The 27237-nt window shown below is 39.3% G+C and overlaps 1 protein-coding gene across 1 annotated transcript in view; it reads right to left on the bottom strand.

Moving 5' to 3' along the window:
• The window catches only part of SLC24A5 (solute carrier family 24 member 5), a 327312-nt gene extending 307627 nt beyond the window's left edge, over positions 1-19685 (bottom strand). Inside the window, exon 1 of the mRNA XM_044077581.1 lies at positions 19304-19685. Within this exon, the coding sequence (XP_043933516.1) occupies positions 19304-19442 (139 nt within the window). The 5' untranslated portion in view covers positions 19443-19685. The remainder of the gene's footprint in view (positions 1-19303) is intronic.
• Positions 19686-27237: the final 7552 nt, after the last annotated feature.

The raw sequence follows: 27237 nt of genomic DNA, 5'->3' as shown, positions 1-27237 counted from the left end.
TACTTGGGCTTGGATTTATATATTCTATTCAGGTTACTGTAGTTTCTTTTTAAAATGCTCTGCAAAATTACCCAGCTTGGTTCTGTAACTCTCAGTTAACTAATGCATTTTCTTTGTGCACTTCAGTTACCTGGTAGACCAATTTCTTGCTTCTGTTATGCACTGAAAAAATTACTTAAAAGAATTTGACAAAAAATAGATTTAAAAATCTGCAGAGTAGCAGAAAGACTTGCTAACACTTTTAACATTCATGTACCTGGATAAATGTTACAACACGTTAGAAGCAGACCAAAATAAGTTATTTTATTTTGTCTGCTAACCAGGTAAGTGGGCTGGTCATACCAACCCTTTCCAGACATAACCCAGGTCACATAGAGACATACGTTTACATGAGAATAGTACATTTACAGCACTAGTAGAAATTTACACTGAGATAGCACTGACAGAAATTTACATTGATCTAGTATTTAAAATTACCCATATTTTAAAGAACAAATTTTATAGGTAATTAACAGATACAACAGAAATTGGTATTGGTAATTTTTTGACTTGTCAAAATGATATTTGTAATACTTAACAGTCACACGGTAATTTGCATTTCTATTCCTCCTTTTTTCCTAGTTTTTACTTAGCAGAAGTAAATTATTTTGTCATGAGGATATTGAACAGATTACTTTAAATCAGACATAGCTTGCATAGTAGAGTAGTAGTACAGTGAAAGGAAGGGGAGTTTTGAGTCTTTCTGTGGATAGTTAAAAGGGTAGCAAAGAATGAAGGTATTAGGGAAAGAGTGGAGAACATTTTCATGAGGACGGAGTCAGAAGCAAGTACAGGAAGTGGAAGGTTTTATTCAGGGGAGATACTTCTGAATAAAGGTGAAGGTGGGTTGTAATTGAATGTTAGGTGGTATTCCAGTTCCAAATTTATTTACTTATTTTACATTTGTTGACCTGGGAAGTGTGGTTGGGTACAAAGGCCCCTTTTCACTGGAGGCCCTATATGAAAAGCTCCTGTAAATGCAGTGCAATCAAAATCTTTTAAGTTATACAATATCAACAATGTCAGGCAGAATAGAAGTAAACTAAATTTTACAATTGCAAAATAGATAAGAAGTTAAATATACATACAACGGTAATGCTTCTATACAAATTATACTTCATACAGACACAGTTAAATAAAGTAACTAGGCAGTGGGATAAATGTCACAAGTCAGAGTACTGAGTCGCTTAGAAGGGATGGATTTACTTTTGAGATATAAATGAAAGGACTGACAAAAGAGAACATTAAAACAGGCATTGGGGAACGTGGTGTGGGTGGAGACAGAGTGATAGTTGGCAACATAGTAGAGGACAGCAAAGGTATAGTAGAAAAGAAAGGAGAAAAATGGAGATGTTATACTTATCCTGGAGATGTACTGCTACAAAGCCAGGATGTTGAGAGTTGTTCTCTTACAAGTGTTTCGAATGCCTGCTGGTTTTTAAGAAGCCTTGAAAACATGTGGGATGGTATAAGAAGGCTCCTGATGCATTTTGGACTTTACTGATAAAGAGGAGGAGTTTGTCTAGAGCAAAGAGCTTTTGTAGAGGTGTAGTGTTGAAGCATGCCTTCATGCTGGACACTGATCAGTGACGTATATTAGAGTATGAGCTAGTGGTAGCTGACTACAGTGGTGGTGATGGGAGTTCAGTCCAATTGTTTAAGGGAGGAACAGCGATGAGATCTAAAGGCCTGATTAGAAGCAAAGCAACCTACTTTATTGTAGAATTGTTCCAGCATTGTTTGTCTGGACATTTGTGGGTTAGTAAAGAGTGAGGCATACAGTAGGTTAGGTAGGAGATGGACTTTAGCTATGGTTTCTGTAGTTCTGTCAGATAGGTAAAATGTTGTTGTTTATAACAGGCTGAGTTAGGTGTTTTTTTTTAATAACAGTTTGGAAGTGTAGGTCAGATTTCATATTGTCATTGATAATGACTCCTAAGAGTTTGGTTTTGAGGACCTGTTTAATCAGAGTGTTATTTAATGAAATTATTTTGACAAGAGTTTTGCTCTGGGAGAATGTTTTTTTTTTTTTTTTTGGGGGGGGGGGGGGTTAAGTAGGAGTTGTGAGTTGTCTAGCCAGACTTCTACAGAAAAAGGATTCATGAGTAATTTCTTGAACTTTTTGTGGGTTGGAAGCTGTACATAAGAGTGTAAAATCATCTGCATATTGTATAACAGTGGCATGCTTGAAAATAGTATGTAGATTATTTATAAATATGCTAAACAGGAGGGATCCAAGTACGGAACCATCTGGCACCCCTACAGAATTGGGTAGAAATTATGAGTATTCTTAATGTCATTTGACTGCATGGAATCTGTTCAGTAGTTGTTAAACCAGGAGAGAAGGAGAGTTTTTGCAATACAGAAAGAAAACCGATGTGAAGGATGAAATACGGCAGCAATAATAAGCAATAATTTTTAATGAACAGGTTAGCGCTTTCACATCTAGCACTGGTGCTTCTTCAGACCATAAAGATTAAAACTACAAACTCTAAATACAAATAGTAATTAAAAACAATTAATTCATTAAAACAGCAAAAAAGAAAATCTAGGTGCGAAAACACTAACCTGTTCATTAAAAATTATTGGTTATTATTGCTGCTGTGTTTCGTCCTTTGCATCGATTTTCTTTCTCTATATATTTTTGGTTTGTGTAGAAGGACATTCATTGACAGTGGAATGCCTTTTCCTTTATTTCATTTTGAGTTTTTGTAATAGTTTATGGTGCAAGATGGTGTTGAAAACTTTAGACAGGTCTAAGAATAATACTAGGCTTCCAGTATTTTTGTTTTTATTAATGGTATCAGCAAAGTGAAATAGGGCAGTAGTGGTGCTATGATTGGGATGAAAACCATGTTGTGTGAGGACAGTTGATTGTTTATAATTAGATACTCCAGTAATTGGGAATGGATATACTTTTCTAATATTACAAACAGAATGTCAACTATTCTGAAGTTGGAGGGCTGATGGGACAGCAGATAGGGGATACAAAGAGAACAAAAAATAAATAAGTAAAGTATGTTTTCTGACAACTGAAATAAAGTTGAATTGTGTGGGTTACCTAATGTAATAATTGGCAAAAAATATTCAAGTTTTGTCACTGAGATGCTTTTTTTTCTGGACTTTCTACAGTCAATTGGTAGATGACTAACATGTTTGTAAGCATATTTCCAATTTGCAAGAACCTTTGAGATTGCTGTATTCACACTGTCAGACAAGCTGAGTTTTGCTTCTATCTGAATACCCACATATTTTAAGGACTGAATTGGGAACCTAGGGTTGTCCCATGGGTCCTTAAATATTAGGTTTGCGGTGTTAAATACTGTGGTGTGCCAAATATCACAGTTTGTTTGCTTTTGTAGACTATTTGTTGTTGTGAAACCACTGACATTAAGTAAACTAAGTAAAGTTCTGATTCTGGTTGAGATGTAGGGTTGTTTGATTTTAAGAGAAACAGATCATCTGCACAAAGAATAATTTTAAGGCAAGATACACAAACTAGGAATGAGGTGATGACTAGAGATCAAAGAATACGGTTTAAGGTTGAAACTTGAGATACTTTGGTGGAAAGGAAACCAGGATCTAAGAAAATTCTAAGATGCTGCACTTTAATTTGTCTGCTGGATAGGTAATTGTGGAATCAGAGGCTGTGCTATCAAAGTCAGCTTGTCTGAGTTTGTTCACTCAGAGTATGATCTGTTACACTGAAGGCCTGTCATAGATCAAGAAAGACAGCACCACACCAGGAAGTTCACCATTGTCCGTATTATTATTATTATTGTATTATTATTATTATTATTATGGATAGAGTTCATGGCTGTAAATAGAGGAGATATTGCAGTGAAACAAGGATGTAGAAAGGAAGTGAGTGTTTTATTGAACTGAAGGTGTGACAGTTAGGCTGGCACAGTGGTACACTGGACTGCATTGTGATGTCGCAGTAAGAGGATCCCTGGTTTGATTCTTAGATGTGGTGTCTTCTGTGCAGAGTCTGCATGTCTGCCCTGTGTTAATACAGATTCTGCGTGCTCCGATGTCTTCTCACATTATAAAGGCATGCGATAGGTAGATTTGAAACCTCTGAATTGTCCTTAGGTGTGTGTGTGTGTGTGTGTGTGTGTGTGTGTGTGTGTGTGTGTGTGTGTGTGTGTGTGTGTGTGATTAGGAAGTAAGGCCTGGCGATCTACTTCTGTTTCCCTCCTTGTATAGTAAACAGAGGATGGTTGTGACTGCTCAAGGGATTGCTAAATGAATCATCAATCAATAAGTGTGGATGATGATGACAGAAACTGCTAACATACAAGATTCTACAGCATTTAGCTCTGATCAAATTGTCAGTCATTTGGGTATCTATTTTAAATGTATTAAACACAAAAGAAATAGTTATTTACATGTCTTTCTTTTTTCATACAAGGTCTGTCCTGACTCCTCAAGCTCTGAAACTTCTCCAAAACAAACACTTCACCTTACTCCCTAACAAGAATAATTAATTAATTCTGCACACAAAGCTATTAACCACAAAACAGTCTGTGCCAACCTCTTTATAACTCCTAGGAGAATGAGACAGCCATTGAACTTTTAGTTGGCAGATGGAGTTGTCTTGTTTCATTATGAAAGCTTTTCCCTCAGAACGTTCTGTCAAAATATTCATTTTTAATAACAATCTAACAGCATGTATTTTTGTAAATTTAATTAATCTGAAAGGCAGGTATTTTTGTTCAGCATTTTCACCTTCAAATAGGATGATTTTTGTGAGGAGTCATCACAGCAGTTTCATTTAAAAACCTATAAAATGCAAGTAAACAGAATAAAAAGTAATCTACAATTAAATATATTTTCTTAATCTGTTCAAATTAATGCAGACAGTGGGCAACTGTGAGTATCTGGAACTTAGTTCATAAGCTTGAAAAATGACTTTTTTCATTGTCCAGCTTTTTCATGTTAAGTTTAATTCAGCACGTTTTTTGTTCTTTGCTGTTTAAGTTTCTTAGCAATACATTTATAAAAAAATTCGGTACTTACGTATTATCGCAACCACGCATTCTCGGCACGCATTTTCGCCAGCATGTTAGTTGTATTTCTCAGAAAGTCATCATTGTTGTCTTGCACTTGATTTAACAGTAGTAAGTAGGATTGTCTGACAGATATTGTCGCTACAACAATATTTATTTAAATGACATTGGACTCTGTGTTATTTTGCAGGGGATTTGATCAGTCTAAGTTGGGAAAAGTGTAAAATGGTAGTTATTTTCTTTCATGCTCCAGCTGTCATGGTGAGGAATGACTAGTAAGAGGCTGCAAAAAGGGGTGTACAGTTGCTGGTGCGTTGAACAAACTAGCCTTGAATTTTTTTTTTGGACTAGATTACTGATGGGTAGATATAACGTCACATGAATTACTGCGGATATCTTCATTATCTGACATAATATTTCAGTCCTAGCAGACAGAAAAAGCAATTTGCCTCACTATGTGAAAGTCATCTTACGATATATATTGTAGATAGTTAAAGCGAAGGACAGCAGTTTGCAAAAAGTTAGCTCCTTTTTATTCTTCATCAAATTCTACAATAAAATAAATACTGATAATAACAGATACAGTTAACAAGGTAGTTCAATGTTCATTTTGGATATTACATGCTCTCATAGTTTCTGCTTAATTTCCCTAATCATAACACAAGTCTAATACCAAATATAATATATATGAAGATATTCATATCAAAGTGCCTGCTCACTTTTTTCCCGTGCTTTGGCACCAACGACAGTGTTTGTTTTGAGGATTATTCTGCCGTTAGGCAGTGTACATAATAACAACGAGCCGGCAAGAAAGCATGGTTGCGATAATACGCAAGTACCAAAAATTCTTTAACTTACTGGTAGCAGTACTGTGAACCTAAAGTTTCTCATTCCACATTTTCCTTAGCTTATAATGTTCTTTAGCTTGGAAATTAATCGCAGTTTCTCAATGGAGATGTATTATACCGTACTCTAAACTGAAATAAACTCTATAACAGAAAAAAATATCTCAGGCCATCACTATTAATGATACTTTAGTACCAGAACTCATTGAACTGGCTGAATAATGGTTGTAACATTCACTTATGTTATGAAAATTAAACCAGCAAATACTGTTCTTCATATTTTTTAATGTCCAAGACACAAGCAGATCAGAATGACATAAGAAGAAAGGTGATATCGAAACCTCTGCAAAGCATGTTTGCTGAAATGTTTTTGACCTTAGGTAGGACCGTAGGAGACAAAGTTATGTTTTATAAGCTACTCTTTCAACATAAATCATCAGAAACTGCATCCGGAGCTCTCAAGGCCTTCTGCCTAATAAATTACAAGAAACTGGAAAACTTCTTAACCATATAACATCTTTATTATATCTGTGTCTTTCTTGGTTGGGCAGGTAGTGGTGAAGTGTGTGGGTGTAGTGCTCAATTAAAAAGCAGGCTTGTTTTGGTACACATTATTAGGGAAAACACACACTGAGAAAGCTCACACATTCCCTAGTCTACTCAGTGAAACACATACTCATGAGTATAACATGTATGCATATAAACGGACACACTCAGCTGACCCAACACTCAGCATCCATGCACCCAGACACAATAGCACAAAGAAACATTTTTACGTGTGTTTGTGTGTGTGTGTGTGTGTGTGTGTGTGTGTGTGTGTGTGTGTGTGTGCTGTACAAACAGTATCAGCATGAGAGAGACAGAGAGAGAGAGAGAGACACACACACATATACGCACACACACAATGTAGTCATCTGACTACACACATCACAAGCATTTCCAGCACAAGACACCGTTGTTACCTCACCCCCATCCCACCCACACACACACACACACACACACACACACACACACACACACACACACACACACACACACACACACACACACCAAATAAATCACTACAACCAAAAAGCACACAGCTAGCATTCCAGACCACACAGAGCAGACCCAACAACTCAGCTGCACGCATGCATTACAAGCACTCAAAACACAGGTCTCTTTTCTACCTTGCTGAAGACCTACACACACACACACACACACACACACACACACACACACACACACACACACACACACACACACACACACACACAGAGCACACCTTCAGTACAGACCAAACACATACACAGTGAAATGTCCTGTCATGCCCATAAACCATGCACCCATTTACACTCTCTGTCAACCTCACATACATGCAATCCCCAAAAATCTGTCCAATATAGGAACAGCATTGTAAACGCTGCAAACACTGCTCAGTTCTCCACTCAACTACCACATGCAAAATACCTTCTTACACAGACCAAACCTCATACATAAGTAACTTGCTTCTCATGCCCATAAACCATGTGTACATTTACTCTCAATATCAACTTCATACACAAGTAAACCACAAAAATCTGTCCAATAAAGGAACAAAATGGCTACTACATAGGACAGGTTTCACTAATTTACATGCATCCATGCTTGTGCACACACACTTGACAAGCATGTCTGCTCCATCAGTATGCACATTCTATGAGAGTTTCCTTTCAAGAAGTAAAGGACTATGATCAGTCAAACACAAGGTGGACAACACCAGTTTAAGCAATGGACTGCATTTATTTATCAGGACAGTCCGACTTGGAACGAAGCCAATTTTCAGCGGAGGCCTGGGGAGAAATGCTCCAAATGCATGTCTTTGAAACATGGGAGGAAACAGGAGTAACTGTAGGAACCTCACATGAACACAGGGAGGACATACAGACTCTGTACAGAAGACACTCCAGCTGAGAATCGAACTGCAGAACCTCTTGCTGGGAGGCGACAATGCTACCGCTGCACCACTGCCCCATCTGTCTTTCCTTAACATGTCTAACATAGATGCTTGGAATTCTGAGGCTCTTTAAAATAATCCTTACTTCTCTCCCTGTCTTTCCATACAGATTCAACTTCTACAATGTACTACATAAGTTTAGGCCATCATGTTTGTTTTATAAAGTCTGTATCCAATTAAGCAGGATGTGGATAGGAATGTATTCTAGTTAGGTTATGAACCCCTTCACCCATTGCGTAAAGGATGCGTGTAGTTGGTGGTTCATGGTGACCTTTAGGTGAGGGGAAAGATTAAGCATGGGTAGCACAGTGGGTATCACCACTGCCTCACAGCGAGTCGGGTGTCTTCTGTGTAGATTCTGTATGTTCACCTTCTATTCAAAGGCAGATTCTCCTGTTTCCTCCCTCTTCCAAAAGTAATATAATAGGTAGACTGGCAATTCTAAATTGTCTGTAAGTGCTTGCATGTGTGTCTGTCTATCTGTGCATGTGTGTTACACAACAAACAAAGACCTGGCAAACTGCCCCTGTTAACAACTTGCCTAATAAATTCTGTAGATGACAGTAGCTGTTCACATGGTCACTATGGTCACTATAGGACTTGGATGCAACTCAAAAGCATTGGACAGATGAAATGCTAAACATAACCAGGGGTCAGAAAACATCTGACTGGGGGTTTGAAAACTGTTTGAAGTCCAAGATCTGGCAAAGAGTGAGGCAGAAACAATGTCTGGAGCTTTTCTGGATTGTCAGAAAAAAATGAAATGCTCAAAGTTTGATTATTATATTGCAAATACAATACCACTGCATTTCATACTGATAAAAATCAACAATAAAAAAGACTTTAAATAGCATAGGACAGCTTACTGGTATGCATAAAGAAGAAAATATGAGCTGGGATGTCAGACTATATAGTTTCATTAGAATATAAAGCAGGCTACCATATAGGTTGCAATGGAACATGTATGAATGATAGTATAGCTTTTTTTAAGTGTAAGAGCCTTTTAAATTAATAGGGTCTGGGACAGACTTCACTAAAATGTTTTTCTTTCCTGTCCCCATGACAGCTTTAGCATCAGTTTCCTGACACTATTCCTTATTCTCTGGATCTCCTCTTTCCACAGCTTTGGTGTAACTCCAAAACAGGTCACCAGCTGACCCATTCTAGCAAAATAAAATAAAAGTAGAGGGTCTTGAGAGGGTGAAAGAAACTAAATTAGCCATATGTGAAACCATTTATGCTCTTCCAAGGGGTTTATTAGCCTTTGCTACATGACGTGTTGGTTGTGTATTTTGTGAATGGGCATGTGGTAGGTGCCATGGCAAGACCACCTTCATGTATGCAGTGATATATGCCTTCAACTGCCCAAACATCGTGCATTGTCAAACGATACCTCTTGTTTATGCCTCTAGTCTTGCTACTTGAGTCTAACACATTAGACGCCCTCACAGCAGGTCCCCACATCCTCCTTTCCCCAAGAATGGTAAGTACACAGTGCCTCATCAGTCCATTCTCTCCCCTATCACTTCCCCTGGCTCACAAGCCACTAACAGAATCTGGGTCATCTGTGTCATATTCAGGACTTTATCCCTTTATGTCATGGAGCTGACAGACTAAAGAAATCGAAACACAGTCAACAATGACAGAAACTTTGTAAATATCATTAAAAGAGATAACAAAAAAAATGTAATCTTATAAAATACAAACAAAATAAATAAAAATGAGATACATGAAGAAATCAGATTACTATGCTCAATATAATTACTAGAGCCAGACATGCAAAAGAGTTTGTTGCATATATAAGATCTATGTGCGAATAAATGAACTCTACATTTTGTTAATAACTAGTGATGTATGCCTTCAACACATTAGACACTGTTTGGATAACTGGAGCACTAAACCAGGCTATCTTTTTGTTGGATAGGGTTCCCTTGCACCCTTTTGGCAGGAGTTTGCGATTAGAACTCATCTAATTGAAGGTTGCTGGAAGAGGGCTCAGTTTGAGCATTTTTATTGGTTAATTTGTTTAAATCTGTTTGCTACATAAGCCCCTTATTTGTACGAAGAGCACCATTGCGGACTGCTGTGCAGATGTGGTTAACTTTGGAATTTACAGAAGCAAACTTTTCTGCTTCAAATTTTCCCTTTAGTACTTTACTGGTGCTCCATTGGTGAGCTCTTGCAACTGTGCCTCACCAACAGGCAATACATTCAGTGAAGCCCTTGAGGTACCAACGCAAATCTTACCCACTAGCCCCTTGTACTTTTGATCACGTCTCCTGTCCTCTACTTGCCTGGTCCTTCCTGTCTTCTCCCTGTTTCTGACCATATCAAACTTGCCTAACATTATGAATGGACAATTTCCCACAGTTTCTCCAGCTAGTCTGGTCGACATTAGCATCCTGAGGCAATATAGCAATCGCCTCATGTACACTGAAAACATGCTTCTTCTAATTCACACAAATTCAATATGTGAGAGATGCACCTACATTAAGAACCTAGAATCCAGGCTCTCTCACTCACCAGTCAGTACATCTGACTAAGCAGGTTGTCAACATGCACACCTCATCTCCTGCACCAACTAAAACAACAACACATAAACCAACATATAAGGAGATCCTTACCAGAAACTTACCTAAACACCAAAGATCTCCCAAACACAAGCACGCTTCACATAATATATCCCCTCCAGAACACAGTACACATAACACCTCACACATCAGTGTCTCATCAGATAAGCCCCAAAGGCGTAACACAAAATCAAACATCCAAGTCATAAGTGACTCTACTGTGAGACACACAAACATCCCTCTCACCAGGTTGGATAAGGAAAAGTCATGGTCAGCTGTCTGTCAGGTGCCAGGATCCATCATATCACACATACACACTCAAGTCTCTCAACAACAAGTACTGTTATGACTCTGTGATACTCCATGTTGGTTTGAACAATTTGAGATGTACCTCACTGGACTATATTAAGAGAGACATGACTGAGCTCTCTGATTATGTGTCTCAGGCAGATATGTCTCTAGCCTTACATAGCATTTTATCTCCACCTAGGATGATGCCACAAAACAAACAAAAATGACTGACTTCAATAATTGGTTAAGTTTCTGGTGTCATTTTAAGGGGATCAAGTATCTGTTTTCCTGGTATGATTTGGTCGACAGACTTCGACGATACAGTGATTTAATTAATTTGAATTGTCTGAAGAAGTTAATAAACTGTTTGTTTTTAGTCTTCTGTGACATTCTTGGACTTCCTTCTGTTGGATTTAGTCTGTTTATCGTACCCAGTTTGTCTTTAGACTTCGACGCTTTGCCAGAGATGGTCTTCATCTGTCAACCCTGGGATTTTGGTTACTGGCTAGGGTTCTTGCCACCCCCATAGTGCCTCTTTTAGGCAATGTCACAAGAACAAAACTCCCAACTTAAAAATACCCTCTAAAAACAACCTCAAGGTTATGCTGTTAAACACTAGGAGTCTTAACCTGAAACTGCACTCACTGGAAGTAGCCCTTACCTTGGAAGATGCTGACATTTGTGCAGTCACAGAGACCTGGTTTAAGGCTGTGGAAAGCACCCCAGCCATACCGGGTTCTATTTCCTTCCACACATTCAGACCATAAACTGAAGGCATGAGAACCAAAAACGGTGGTGTATCATTACTCATTAAAGATAAATACACCTTTAGATTGGTTATACAGTATAATTCCCTGGAATTACTTCAGGTGCAACTGACTGTTGGTAAGACCCCCTCTTCAAGTCATTGCCAGCTATGCGACCCCCTCTATGAATCAGGACACATACTCAGCCTACTTGGATCTTGAGTCAATCAAAATGAAACCAAACACCCTGGTCTTGGGCGACTTTAACTACCCGTGCATTGTTTGGGTAAATTATACGTCTTCTATTGCACATGCCCAAATGTTCCTGGACTTTGTTAACTTCAGTGTCCTGGATCATTTCGTTGATAAACCAACAAGGGGCCCAAATATACTGGATCTGGTGCTCACCAACATGGAGGACTGCTGCACAAACCCCGGTATAATGCCCTTCCTGGTGAGATCTGACTACAAATCAATCTCATTAGATGTAACTATAACACCTGACCCTCCCCAGCAGCAAAAACTTCTCCAAAACCAATTACAACCTCTTACAAGACAGCATAAATAGTGTCACAGCACCCCCCTCGATGGAATGGTCCCCTATTTTGGGTTATACACCACTGCTTTATACGAACATCTGTACAACTGTATTGACTCAGCTGTACCTGATAGGACCAAAGTAAGATCTTCAAGGAAAATCAAAACTGCCTAGTGGACATCTGCCATCAACAGGCTATACAATAAGAGAAGGAAATTGCTGTTTAAGAGTAGGAAAGAAAGGTCTCAAAACTGGAAACACTCCCTCCTCAACTTAAACAAGCAAATATCTTCCAAAGCTAACTACGAATCAAAATTAGCTTTCCAAGTTAAGGACAGCCATAAGGCATTCTTTAGTTACATCTGTAACCTCAAAGCAAAGTCTCAGATTTGCACTGAACTTGTAGCTAATGATACTACATATACAGAGCCTATCGATATAATAAACCTGCTGGCTGACAGGTTTAATGAAAACTTCACTACCCTGTCCCAGCCACACACATATCCCAAAGCATCTCTATCATCTGTCTACCACCTAGCATCTCTAAGGAGCAGGTCTTAAATGCCCTCTTCAAGGCCAAAAACACAGCCTCTATGGGACCAGAGAACATCCCAGGCTGTATTCTACATGGGTTAAAACAGGAATAAGCAACACCACTGGGAACTCTTTTTCAATCACAGCCTAAGCACTGGCTTTGTCCCAGAAAAATGAAAAACAGCTACAGTCATCCATTTACACAAAGGGGTGCATTCACTTACACCAGGAACTATAGACCCATTAACTTGACCAGCCTTATCTGCAAGGCCATGGAACAAATCATTATGGACCATATCAACAAAGACATAGGAAATCTCCAAACGCTTGACCTTACCCAGTTTGGCTTTGTCAAGGTAAGATATTGCTTATTAAACTTGGTGGATTTCTTCGAGACAGTCACCACAACCCTAGACGAGGGTAAATCTGTGTATACGGCCTACGTAGACTTGGGTCAATGCCTTTGACACAATCCCCCATGCAGGCATCATTGCTAAGCTCTCCCAGTTGGGTATCAACCCATATATTGTCAGGTGGGTTACAAACTGGCTCACTGATGGAACTCATACAGTTAAAATAGGGGACTCCATCTCCTCCAGCAGACCTGTAACCACTGGTGTCCCATAGTGGTCTGTTCTGGGACCCCTACTGTTTGGAATCTACTTCTCTGAAGTCCAGGCAAAATCCAAAGCTCTGTGGCAGACAAAGTTTGCAGATGACTGCAAATCAGGAGCGGTCATTGAATATCGTAATTATGCCAACATCCTGCAAGAGAGGCTTACTCTGACTTATGATTGGTGCCAAAGTCATGTTCTTAAACTAAATGCAAAGAAATGCATTATCATTCCCTTTGGTAAGGGCAATGTTTCTGCAAGCTATCATGCCAATAGTAATATCCCAAGTACACATTCAGTGGTGAGAGATTTGGGCACATAGTTTGATGGCAACCTTACCTTTGATCACGTCTCCACAGTGATAAGAAGGGCATTTTATATTGCTCATCTCATAAGCAAGGGCATTGCCTCCAGAAAAAAAAGAGGTTATAACCCCCCCTGTACTCTTCTTTCAACCAGGGGTCCACCTGTGTCCCTCTTGGACAGTGGAAATGGGTGCTGATTTTAGTGTCTACCTTAAAATGGACACTCTTCGGAACAAGGGTTGATATTTGGCTAGGCTTGTAAGGGTCCCATGGCCATTAGCCTAGTAACCTCCTATGATCCTATGATCAGAGCAGTATAAATTGGCTCCCTATTGTAATTATGAATGAGTGGAAAGTTCAGTCCACTCTTGCTTGTCATGTAAATGTGGAGAAGCTGTGCTCCATCATTAAAGACAATGGGTTGCAGAGGGCATTTTACCTGTTGCAGTATTCTGTTTGCACTGACCCTGCACGGGTATGTCCTATTACTGTAACTACATACATCTGTATAAGTATACATTTGTGTGCACTTATGGGCATACCTTGTGCATGGGCTGCTACACTGCAGCACTATCAGATTTTGTAAGTCTGCTGCTTTCTGATTAGTCAGTAGTCCCCTTGAGGATTTTAATCCTGTGTCAGAAGACATCATTTGTAAACAGCCTCACTGTCTCATTGTTGTCAGTGCCATTATTCATGCAGAGTAGATAATTTGCTAATGGTCTGCACACAACCAAAAAGCTTGGCATACACTAACATTTTCCTAGCAGCCTCTACTCCACTACCAATTAATCTGTTACTGGGCCAAAAGCTAACCCAACAACATATTATATGTAAAACAATATGTAACTGCAAAAAGCATATAATGAAAAATAAATTACACACTGAAGAATAATTAAAAAGGTAGCAGTAAAGGGAGAAATCAATAGTGCCTTGAAAGATCAACCCTGAACGGTAGGGGAGTGATGGAATGGTTTTAGCACTAACTGCCATTGAAAAGCTAAATTCTGTAGATGTCTACAAGGGGATTTTGGATTTTTTTTTCTTCAGGAAACCAGATTTTGTTCATTTATAATGCTTGCTGGCAGGCATACCACTCAACTGTCCATATTTTTGCCTCGTATTTTTGGTTTTGGCAAATCACTGAGGACTGAAGTCACTAAATAATGACATACATTTGAGGACCATATTTCATATCTTTCAGAAAATGCATGTTAAAGCAAAACTTATTATTATAGCCACTTTCTACGTTTTTAAGAGTAATATTTAAATTCTGTAATGCTAGGCTTTGTCCAGATTTCTTGCCCTAAGAGGTTGCTGGCAGGGCATCACAACACAGAGATGCAGTTTTCTTAACTGTTCCTTCAAATGTCAGTGTAGACCATCTGACAACAGAGCACCTTTGTCAGTAGGAGTTAGGGGATAATGGTGGATTTCTACTGTCAGATTCTGAGCAAAAGAATGGCCATTTTCCAAGTTTTGTGTACAGCAGTTGTGCAGGCTGCATAAGTATTTTCAGTTTCCACTGTGATTTACAGTCCTTCCTTTGCAGTTATTTACCAATTTCAGCACTTTGATCTCTTACGCAGCATTTAGGGATGTATCCATGCCACTTATTCTTTTTTTTTTTCATTTTACCCTCCCTATCCATTTTATATGTTGTTTACCTAGTACATTTACTTCTTGGTGATGGTTCCTTTACATAGCATGCTTCTATCACTACCAAAATATCTACATATTGTTTTTTCATTGAAACCACAAATTAGGTAGCTTTTTTTGCCAGACTATAGGTATTGGCACTCATTACCTTCCATTTTTCCTTTTCCCTTTTTGGCCTTGGCCATTCTAAAATTGTTTCTTTCCTATTCACCAGTGACATTCATCCTAATGGCACATACATCACTAAATATTCAAGTGACCTGTAGTGACAGCTAAAGGCACTGACATGTATTTTTCATGTTATACCATGTGTAGTTATACATTTTTCTGGCCAAAGTCACAGATGAAAAGGCTCTTAGGATCACCTCACTTGCTTAGATGTCAAACAAACAAACAAACAAACAAACAAACAAAACTTTACATTTACTATAAGCAATGGGCATGAAATGATCATCTACTCCAAATACCCAGCATCACTCCTATGCACACATATGAAATTAAAAAAAAAATGCTATCATTACGTACTATATTGTAAATAGTATATGTAACTGCTCTAGTACAGGCTGTTAAGTAAAATGTAATGCAAGCCCAATATAACCACGAAAAGACTGTTTATATAATGAATATATAAACATGACAGAACAGACAGTGAAAGACGTTCCTTTGGAATGAAAGTGTTACCTGGTGAAAAGAAATTGCTGCAGCTTCTGCCATTATCATTTGCAAATTTTGCACCTGAAAAACTGCCCATCTTCTATGTTTTGGTTCATTATTGGCTAAGTCATGTTTGAAAAGGGTCTTTAGACCACTTTACTTACTAGGTTATCACATAAATCACTCTTTGTAATGAATGTAATCAGTAAATCAGAGGGGGGAGAGAGAAATATTCCTAATAATTAGAAGAGAGTAGATGGTATTCCCACTTACAAACGTTGAAGCAAGACTAAGGTTGATGTCTTTCAATCAATCAACATCAGTTGTAGAAAAAAGTCAAGGAATCAAAATTGAAGGAAAGAATTCTGATATATCTAGAAGTCAGTGCAGCAACAGATCCAATTCCAAAGTATCGAGCCTTCACATAAGGAAAGTCAAGTTAGACTGATCTAATAAATGTAATTCCTTTACTAATCTTCTCACTTCTCAAACTATTTCTAATCACACATAAGAACAAAAGGCACTTGCATTTTTCATAACACAAGTTGTAAATGAAAATTTCCACTAATTACAAATATTACTACTTCAGCTCACATGGTCTTTAAAGAGATTACATTTAGATTCACCATGCAGTTAATAACATTTGATCATCAGTTAGCAAGGAGCTAACTTATCTGATACCAGTTTCCTTCACCGGGTAAAATCAAGGCAATAAAAGTTAGTGATTTAATAGACAACCTCGGAAAGGCTATACACCTGGGAGAGTTGGTAAAACAATGGACACAGAAAATGGACACAGAGACAGAGACATATAAACTCATAGTAAAAATGGACAGATGACACAGAGACTCAAAGTAAATTATAAAAACGTAGTGACTTGTGGGTTATCAGCGGGGTATCATAAAGGTCAATACTGGGACAGAGCCTTTCAAATATTTACACAGGTTAATGTTGCAGATGGCTGGAAAGATAGTATGCAGTTTTGCTGATGGCACAAATATATGTAACAGGATTGGAATACAAGATGGTAAACAGACAATAGAAAATCTGGCAAAACTGAAGGAAGTCAGAAATTCGGTAGTCTAAAGTAATTGTAAAAATGCCGAACAATGCATAAAGGAAGCAATAACTTTCAGGAGTCGATAATTTTAAGGGTAAAGAAGCAGTAGAAAGATAGCAAAATCAATCAGGTTATATGCAGACAGTGTGACAATGTAACATACAAGAAAGGCAGACTTAACTGTATGCCAATTCCACTCAATTTATAAACCAGCTGCAAGAAACTCAATTTTTTTAGAAAATTAACTGAACTGATAATTTGAAGAAGGTTTCTGCTAAGGATCATCTGCTCCATCATGCAGAGACCCCACAGTAGACTACATTAGTAATTGTGAGGCTTTGCCCTAGTTAAAAAAATACTATCAACATTACACTGGCCTGGACTTTTAACCACCTTGTTTCATTTGAAAGATTATTCACCTTCCTAGATTTTGTTAAGTAGACAGGGGCCTACGGCAATCAAATGCTATACAAAAAAAAATAAATAAATAAATAAAACATCCCACTATGCAGGTAGTCAAACCCATTTGGAATATGCTGCAGTTCTAGGCAGCTCATTTTTATCAAGAAATAGAATAGATTGTTTTGGGAGTATCTATGAGTTGGCAATCTTTAAAAATTCCCTATAGAGTACTCTGTAAGAAATATTGGGTAAGCAAATGGGTGTGGCTAAGGAAATTATTTTTGAGCAGGGATACAGGATCTGAACTGCCCAGACATAGTAAGGCATTATTAAGTTTAATTCTGGTGACTGCTAAAAAAGCAATTACTAGAAAATGGAAATCAAAGTCTAAACCAACTGTATATGAATTAGTGAAATTTGTAACAGATAAAAAAACTGGAAGTGTGATCTTCAAAAAAAAATGGTAGGAGCAAATTGCATAGAAAAAATGGAAATTGTGGGAACAATACATGCAGAATAATGCTTGGAGGAGGAGGGAGGTTTAAGGGAAGGCAGAAACTGATTAATTTATGTAATGTGATTGATGATAATTGTATAAAAGAATATGTGAGATGCACAATGTCTGTAACTATGAACATGTTAACATGGTTCATTTTCTTTCATATAAATGTATGTTTGCTTGTGTGCTAAGTGATAATTCAATAAATGTGTTGGAAAAAATAAAACAGATTGTATAGAAGGGGAAACAAAATATGTAAATGGTCTTCAGGCACTATATTAAGAAAAAAATAATAGCTTAAGAATTACAGATGTAAACAGACAAGGGTGTGGGCTATAAAAGAAATACATCTATCTCAAAGAGCTTCACAACGTCCAAGTGGGTACTCTTTCAAAGACACACACACACACACACACACAAGCAAAATTCAGGACTAAAACTAATGATGGAAAGCTCAAATGGGAAACAAAGAACTATTTTTCACACAAAGGGTGGTGGATGGGTGCAGTAATAAGTCAGGAGGAGAATTCAGAGAAATGCATGGGGCAAACATAATGCAATTGTTAGGTAAATGGAACACAAATAAGCTCTAGTTATGTAGGAGTTGCAATTTATACAAAAAGTAGGAAGACAGGCAGACTTGGTGGGCCAAGCTGTCTTCATCTGCTCTTTAAAATCCGTCTCCATTGTTACTGTGTAAACGCAAATACCATGACCCTTACAGTCAAGTCCGGATAAATTATCACTTGGTTATTTATTCCACTTTTGACATATAACTCAGCTAATGGTCTTAAGACTCAAAATAATGCACATAGACTTTTAACCCACATTCAGTTCCATCTGAGCACCAGCCACCTCATGATGTGAGGAAATGCAATCTTTCTCCTATTGGATAATAAATCTAATTATCGAGTCACAAAATCAAAAGAGAGCAACAAGTATATCATGTTGATCAGTGAACATAAAATCAGTAAGAACTGATGAGCAGAACCTATCACGTTTACTCAGAACACCCTAGCCATCTCTCATGACCTTAGAGAGGATTTCAGTCCACATTCTGGATCTAAAGTGTGCGCAAATATTGTTACACGAGGAAACACTCAGCTAAAAATACAGAAACGGGACAGGCTGTTAAGTAAGAAAATAGATTTCTGTTATCAGCACAAAATAAGTGCAACTAAGTCAAGGACAAAATGCACACTTTTTCCACTAATGCCAAGTTGCATTTTGTTTTCTTATTGCACCCACCTGGCTGCACATGTTTAGAGACCAACACCGGGGTTACAAAATCAATCTATACAATTTACTAGTAGGTCGGAGAGACTTGTGTAAGTTATTGCATGATTACTTTACCGTGAAACAACGAAATATGAAGTCAACAGCAAATGGATATCATCCGTTACTTTTTATGTGTTACTGTTGTTCTAGCAAAACAAGCAACTATGATCAAATATGCTATATTAATTTTATCACAAAAAACACAAAACACAATGGAGGATGTGATGTTTTCATTCCGTCAGTGAGTACTAAAAGCAGCAAATACATTTTTTGTATACATACCCCCTGCTGCTCGACGGATTCGAACTCTGTTTCTTGAAAGGTGCGAGAAGATGCTATAAACTAAACGTATAAAACCAAAAATAATAAAACTTAACCCAACAATGCACAGTACTGCTGTTCTGTCTTTTCTGCGATCCATCGACCGTGAATTGTTTATTAGCTCTGAACCACAAGCTATACAGTAACTGTTTCCTTTACCCCACTTTTCCTCTGAATTGCACCAACAAGTTAACAAAAATTAAAAACAATAAAAAAAGACTAACGGGATCCAAAAGCTGAGATTACTAGCACTAAGGCTCTTGACGTCAGTCTTCAAGAGGAGCACCTCAGAGATTTGAGGGCAAATCCGGGTCGTTTTAAAGAGGCATGCAGACATCAGATGATGAGGGATCAGCAGACTTCTGGTTTCACGAATGACTGCGAATTAGGGCCAATTAGTGCACAACGGCCAGTTTAGGGCTCTTTCATATCACATCTCCTGCGCAACTTTAAATCTGTAGACACTTTTTACCGTTGAAACTTTCAAAAGTAAAGTGAAATATAGTTTTAAATGAACACTTTTTTTATAGTTACAACTTTGAATGCCGGTCTAATACAGCGACATTCAAATGATGCAAGGAAAACAGGAGGTAATACCTAATATATGAAGTGTAATAATAAATGAAGAAAGTTTACTGCTGAGGATTAAATACCAAGTAAAACAGAAATTTCTACTGCTATGCTTAAGGCACGATACTTGGGTTTCCATATAGTAACATTTACTCACCTCTCAACCTCTTAGAGTAAGAAATCTGGACAAAGCCATGAAAAAAGTGGTACAAATAGAGACAATTTTTAAATATTGCTCTTACAAACTTAGAAAGTTGATAGAATAACAGGCTTTGCATTAGCATGAATTTTCGGAAGGGTATGCAGTCTAAAACTCAAATGTATGTCACTATTTTCTAACTTCAGTCTTTAATGATTTTCCACTAATTTACCAGAAAGCCACAATTTTATGAAAAACTAACCAAAAATACAAGGCAAAAATCTGGACATTCTGCGAAAATCTGTACAGTTGAGAGGTACTAGCAGTCATATCAGGACTGGCAAATTTGAGATCAGGGCTGCATAGACATACTAAAATATGGTGGCTGCCAAAATGCCAAAAGAAAAAAAAGCAATTACTAGAAAATGGAAATCAAAGTCTACACCAACTTTACTAGATGTAGTGAATATAGTAACCAAGATAAAACAACTGGAATTATGATCTTTAGAAAAGGGAAAGATAAAACTATATAGGAAAAAATGGGAATTGTGGGAATAATATATGCAGAGAAGGAATTAGGTTTAAGAGGATTTGAATGAGGCATGAAATGCTTCACTGACAATGGCTGGATAGATTATAAATGATGTATAATGTTTGCTACTACAGTTGTATCAGTGGTGTATGTGATGTATAATGTTTGCAACAAAAGTGGTGTCAATGTTGTTTGTTTTTCATGTATATAAATGTAAGCGTGAAGGCTGCCAGCCTAGCCAGATAGAATTGTCCAGATAATTCTATCATTTGTAAATATGAACGTTGAACTACAGACTTGTTTTCTTAAATGAAAGAATATGCTGTGAAATGTTAAACTTAAAACAATGTAGCAACATTGCCCTCTGCTTTGACATTAGAATTATTTCATGCCTGTCCCCTTGAAGTTAGAATTTGAAGTTGATGAGTCTGGAGTGAAGCAGCCTGCCTATTGTTTTAACTTAAGCAATAATTACTAGAGTTTACATATGGAATGTCTTTTATTGATGTAGTTTCTTGCAGGTGCAAGATAACAATTATGTAGTATCTGTTAGCCTGGGAGCACCAGGAAAGTGTAAAATGAAATGATGTAATGGGAACAAGGACTGCAATAGCAATTTAAACAGAGAGAATCAGAAGGTATTAAGCATTTTTGTCTTGACAATCCAACTCACAGCACTGTCTTGCTCATATGTAAGTTATCTTAGACTTGTGTTTTCTTTTAGAAATAGCTAGGAACTAGAAAGATTAGACTAAGTGTTTTTCTGTGATGTCAGAAGTGTACTACTGATTTATTTTAAGTATTTCTGTGTGATCTCTGAACTGTTGACTAGCACTGTGTAGTAAGAAGTATTATCTTGTGTTTTTATTATTTATTATTAAATATTTTAAAACCTTTCAACTGTGGCTGCTTTGTGTAGAGATAATTTAAGCTCTAAGAATACATTGCATGTATATAAGGATCCTGTACCAAGTCACTCTAATAAGCCTTGACTGTTTAGTCATACTACCAATTGGATAATAATATTGCACAGTAATAATTGGACACCCTGTTAAGGGCCTTTGAGTAGCTGATAAATATTAGCTGGGTGGTGGCAGGGATTACTACCGTATAGTCTGGGTAAAAGGGACACAGCTGGAGAACCTGTGCCAGCCTTCCCCAGAAGTGTCTGTGTGGTTGTATAAACTCTTATCTCAAAGTGTGTGTGTGTGTGTGTGTGTGTGTGTGTGTGTGTGTGTGTGTGTGTGTGTGTGTGTGTCAGCTACTTGGGCAGGGACACGAAGCACTGGTTGGACAGAGAGAGTGCTGGAGATTTTTGCTTGGCCAGATGGCTAAGATCTGGACCCTATAGCTGTGCCAGTGGGGAGTCTTATTGGGGACCGGGAGAGCAAGGGAGCGACCAGCCCCGGACTGACTGTGATCTCTGTGTGCTCTTAAGGGAAATTGCAATTTACTGTGTGCATTTGTTATCTTTTCCTCATATATGAGATGCCCTCTCTGGTGTTAGTGGTGAGGATTGAGGCTTCTTGATTGTTGGGCCAGGGCATGGGTGTCACATTTGTGGTGGCAGTGATGGGATTAGAAGCAGCTGAGAGACTGAGGTGTCTAGAGAGTGAGGAGAATGAGAAACTGCTACAACTAAAAGCTGAGGAAAAGGAGAGGCAGAGGCAGCATGAGAAGGAGATGCTGATTCTTCACCAGAGTCATGGAGGTAATGGGGAAGGGAGTAACTGGACCCCAGAAGCACAAAAGGTCAGTAAATTTCTTCCACAGTTTAAAGAGGGGGATCATTTTTATAGTTTCATTCAAATGTTTGAGAGGGTATGTAAACAGTATGAAGTTGACCAAGGGCTTTGGGTACTGTTCCTGACCCCCTTACTCCATGGTAAAGCTGTAACTGTATTATCTAAAATGTCTGATGTTGCATGCTTTGATTATACTGCTGTAAAAATGTCTATTAGAGTTTTTTAAGCTAAATCCTAAAACGTATAGGAAAAAGGTTTGTGAGCATAGATGCAAGGCAGATGAAAGTGTGTGTGAATATATTGTTGAATTGAGCATTTATTTCCATAGGTGGGTGAGTGGATGTCAGGTCACCACTTTTGAAGGGTTGGAAGACCTTTTGGTGAGGGAACAAGCCCTTAGCACTTTGCCTGAGGACATGAGGATCTGGTTAGCGGATAGACAATGTGCTACTTCAGATGAGTTGGAGAAGAAGGGAGATCTATACGTGGCAAGTAGGGCAGCCCTGCATGGGAAGGGGATCCCCAGTATAGCTCATGGGTCTAAAGGAACCCATGTTGGGCAGCACAGACTGCCCTAACAGAATCTACCAGTAGCAGGGGAAACCACTAGTCCAGGTACCCGTCCAGGAGCTAGGGTTAAATGTTTTGAATGCAACCACTGGGGCCATGTGGCACACAGTTGTCCATGGAGGCAAGGTGGGGAACCAAATGTGAGGGAGCCAATAAGTGGGAAAGACAAAATGTCAATAGTAGGTTGTCTTGGGACAACAGGGGTACTAAACTACCGTCCTGCAGATGTCTTGAGAGGGAAGGATTTGGATGAGGCAGTACCATGTGCTTATGCAGTTACACATGAAAGATTTGGATGAGGCAGTACCATGTGCTTATGCAGTTACACGTAGTCAGGCTAGGAGACAAGCATGTGAGTCTGGTAGCCTGGGGAAGACCCAGACAGACTGCATACTTGCAGCCAGGACTGCTGAGATGATTACTTCAGGGAGGGAGCTACTCTGTAGCAGTGAGACTGAATGTGAGCCACAGCTGCATGTGAGTACTGATGGTCCCTTGGACAGAGTAACTGCAAAGGTAGAGGTGAGTAGTAGTACCCAGGCTGACAGTGAAGCACCACTGTCAAAGGATGCAAGACGTCCTGTGGAAGGGGAGATGGGAAAGGTTACAGGGAGAGAGTTGAGACAGGCTCAGCTCTCAGACCCTACATTGCAAGGCGTGAGGCAGGTAGCTAGGGAGGCACCTGATTCTCAAAGAAAGGGGGAATTTGTATACCGGGACAAAGGGTTACTATACATTGAGTGGACCCCTGAGGGAGGGCTAGAAGGTGAGAGAGTACAGTAGTTGGTAGTGCCTAGATCCTACCATCTGGTGCTTCTAGCCACAGCCCATGATATTCCCTTTGCAGTTCATATGGGTATAAAACGTACAAAGAGGTGTATTATGCAGAACTTCTATTGGCCTGGAATTTCTGGAGATGTAACAGGGTACTGCAGGACCTGTGAGCAGTGCCAAAAGGTTGGCAAGGCAGGAGACAAGGGGAGAGATCCTTTGATGCCTTTGCCTGTGATTGAGGAGCCATTTCAGAGGGTAGCTATGGATATTGTGGGTCCTCTGAATACCCCAAGTTCCACAGGGAAAAAGTATACCCTAGTGGTAGTGGATTATGCTATGCGATACCCTGAGGCAATGGCTTTGTCCTCCATTGAGGCAGAGAAGGTGGCAAATGCTTTTAGAGATTTTCAGCAGGGTAGGTTTCCCAAAAGAAATACTGACTGACAGAGGTGCCAATTTCATGTCAGACCTGCTGGCTTGTCTGTGGAAGTCCTGTGGGGTGAAGCACATGAAGACCACCCCTACCATCCCCAGACTAATGGTCTTGTTGAGAGATTAAACTCTACAGTCAAGTCCATGCTACTGGCATTTGCAGATCAGTTTAAGAGAGAGTGGGACAAATATTTGCCCCATCTGTTGTTTGTTTACAGAGAAGTTCCCCATGAATCCACAAGTTTTTCACCCTTTGAGTTGGTGTATGGGCATAGGGAGAGGGGACCTCTAGATTTAATTTGAGATGAGTGGGAAGGTGAGTGCGAGTCTCACAAGGAGTCTGTTGTGGCATATGTCCTAAACCTCAGGACAAGGCTCAGGGAAGTCATGGGCTTGGTCCATGAGAACCTGGCAGAAGCCCAACAACAGAAAAAGGTGTGGTATGACAGAAATGCTCGAGCTAGAGTGTATGCTGTGTGGCAGCAGGTAATGGTTCTCATTCCTGTCAGACACAACAAGCTGCAAGCAGCTTGGGAGGACTCTACAAGGTGATAAGAAAGGTAAGTGATGTTAACTACATGGTGGAACTGCTAGGCAGATAGCAGGGGCACAAATTGTACCATGTTAACATGATGAAACCTTACCATGATAGGGAAGCCCTTGTGCTGGGCATTTGCAGTGGATTGTAGGAGGAGTCTGAGGGAGATTTGGGGACTGATCTCCTCAGTGAAGCTCAGGCTGACACCTCAGTGGAAGGGGTAGCAATGTCCCAGCAGCTATCTCCTACCCAGGTTCAAGAAATCTGATCAGTTGCAGGAATTTGGAGACATATTCACTGGGAAATGAGGGTGCACCCACCTGGTGCAGCACCAGGTGGATACAGGACCCCAAAGGCCTATTAGGCAGGCCCCTTATAGGTTGCCTGAGAGAGTCAAACAGACTCTGAGGAAGGAGGTACAGGAGATGTTGGAACTAGGGGTGATTCAAGAGTCCAACTGTCCCAGGGCCTCCCCAGTGGTGCTGGTGCCAAAGAAGGATGGCAGCACCAGGTTCTGTGTGGACTACAGGAAACTGAATAGTCACACAGAGTCAGATGCTTACCCCATGCCTAGGACAGATGAGGCCCTAGAGCAGCTGGGTGGGGCTAAGTATCTTGCAACCATTGATCTTACTAAGGGTTACTGGCAGATGCCCTTGACTCCCTGTGCTAGAGAGAAGTCTGCCTTTGTGACTCCTTTTGGCTTGTATGAGTTCACAAAGATGCCATTTGGGATGAAGAATGCCCCAGTGATTTTCCAGGGGCTGGTAGATCATATCCTAGGAGGAGCAGGAGAGTTTGCCCTTGCTTACATAGATGATACTGCCATCTACAGCCATTCCTGGCCAGAGCACCTTCAGCATGTCAGGGAGGTGCTGGGCAGACTACAGAGGGCAGGGTTGACCATTAAGCCAAGGAAATGTCAGGTGGGTATAACGGTGGTCTCCTACCTAGGACATAGAGTGGAGAGTGGTAAGATAAGGCCAGAACCTGCCAAAGTGGAAGCCATTCAGGCATGGCGTGCACCTGTTACTAAAAAGCAGGTGAGGGCATTTTTAGGGACAGCAGGGTACTAAGAAAGTTCATCCTCAGTTATAGAACCATAGCTGCTCTCCTCACAGACCTGACAAGGAAGAACATGCCAGATAAGGTAGTGTGGACCCCAGCATGTGAGCAGGCATTCCAGAAGCTTAAAGAAGCTTTGGGAGGACCCCCTGTGTTAGCCAGTCCAGATTACAGCAAATAATTTGTTGTGCAGGTGGATGCTTCAAACCATGGGGTGGGGGCTGTACTTAGCCAGATTTCTTCAGAGGGGGAAGAGCACTGAGTGGTTTATCTCATTCTTAGGCTCCAACCCAGGGAGGAATGCTATGCAGCTGTAGAAAAGGAATGCCTAGCCATAGTGTGGGCAATGCAGAACCTTCAATCTTATCTGTATGGAAGGAAATTCACTGTTATGACAGATCACAACCCCTTAACATGGTTAAACAGAGCCAACCAGCAAAATTCCAAGTTGCTAAGATGGAGCCTAGGGTTGCAAGCATATGATATGTCAATACAGCACCGCAGTGGGAGTAGCAATGCCAATGCAGATGGGCTCTCAAGGAAGGGAATGGGGTGAGGTACACTCAGATAGACCTAACCCTCTCAAGCGGTGTTTTTCAAGGGTTACTTGAAAAAGTAGCTTGAGTTCTCCGGGGGGGAGGGGAGAAATGTGAAGGCTGCCAGCCTAGCCAGATAGAATTGTGCAGATAATTCTGTCATTTGTAAATGTGAATGTTGAACTACAGACTTGTTTTCTTAAATTAAGGAATATGCTGTGAAATGTTGAACTTAAAACAATGTAGCAACATTGCCCTCTGCTGTAAAGCAAACTAAGTCAAGTATTTCTTGTCTTTTATTTGAAGTTAGAATTATTTCATGCCTGTCCCTTTGAAGTTAGAATTTGGAGTCGATGAGTCTGGAATGAAGCATCCTGCCTATTGTTTTAACCTAAGCAATAATTACTAGAGTTTACATATGGAATGTCTTTTATTGATGTAGTTTCCTGCAGGTGCAAGATAACAATTATGCAGTATCTGTTAGCCTGGGAACACCAGTAAAGTGTAAAAAGAAATGATGTAATGGGAACAAGGACTGCAATAGCAATATAAACAGAGAGAATCAGAAGTCATTAAGCATTTTTGTCTTGACAATCCAACTCACAGCACTGTCTTGCTCATATGTAAGTTATCTTAGACTTGTGTTTTTCTTTTAATAATAGCTAGGAACTAGAAAGATTAGACTAAGTGTTTTTCTGTGATGTCAGAACTGTACTACTGATTTATTTTAAGCATTTCTGTGTGATTTCTGAACTCTTGACTAGCACTGTGTAGTAATAAGTATTATCTTGTGTTTTTATTATTGATTATTAAATATTTTAAAACCTTTCAACTGTGGCTGCTTTGTGTAGAGATAATTTAAGCTCTAAGAATACATTGCATGTATATAAGGATCCTGTACCAAGTCACTCTAATAAGCCTTGACTGTTTAGTCATACTACCAATTGGATAATAATATTGCACAGTAATAATTGGACACCCTGTTAAGGGCCTT

Source organism: Protopterus annectens, chromosome 7.part0 (assembly GCF_019279795.1).
Source record: "Protopterus annectens isolate FY-2018-M chromosome 7.part0, PAN1.0, whole genome shotgun sequence".
Classification (NCBI taxonomy): Eukaryota; Metazoa; Chordata; order Ceratodontiformes; family Protopteridae; genus Protopterus; species Protopterus annectens.
Note: the sequence above shows the minus strand (reverse complement) of the source record. Positions and strands in the feature narration are given on the sequence as shown.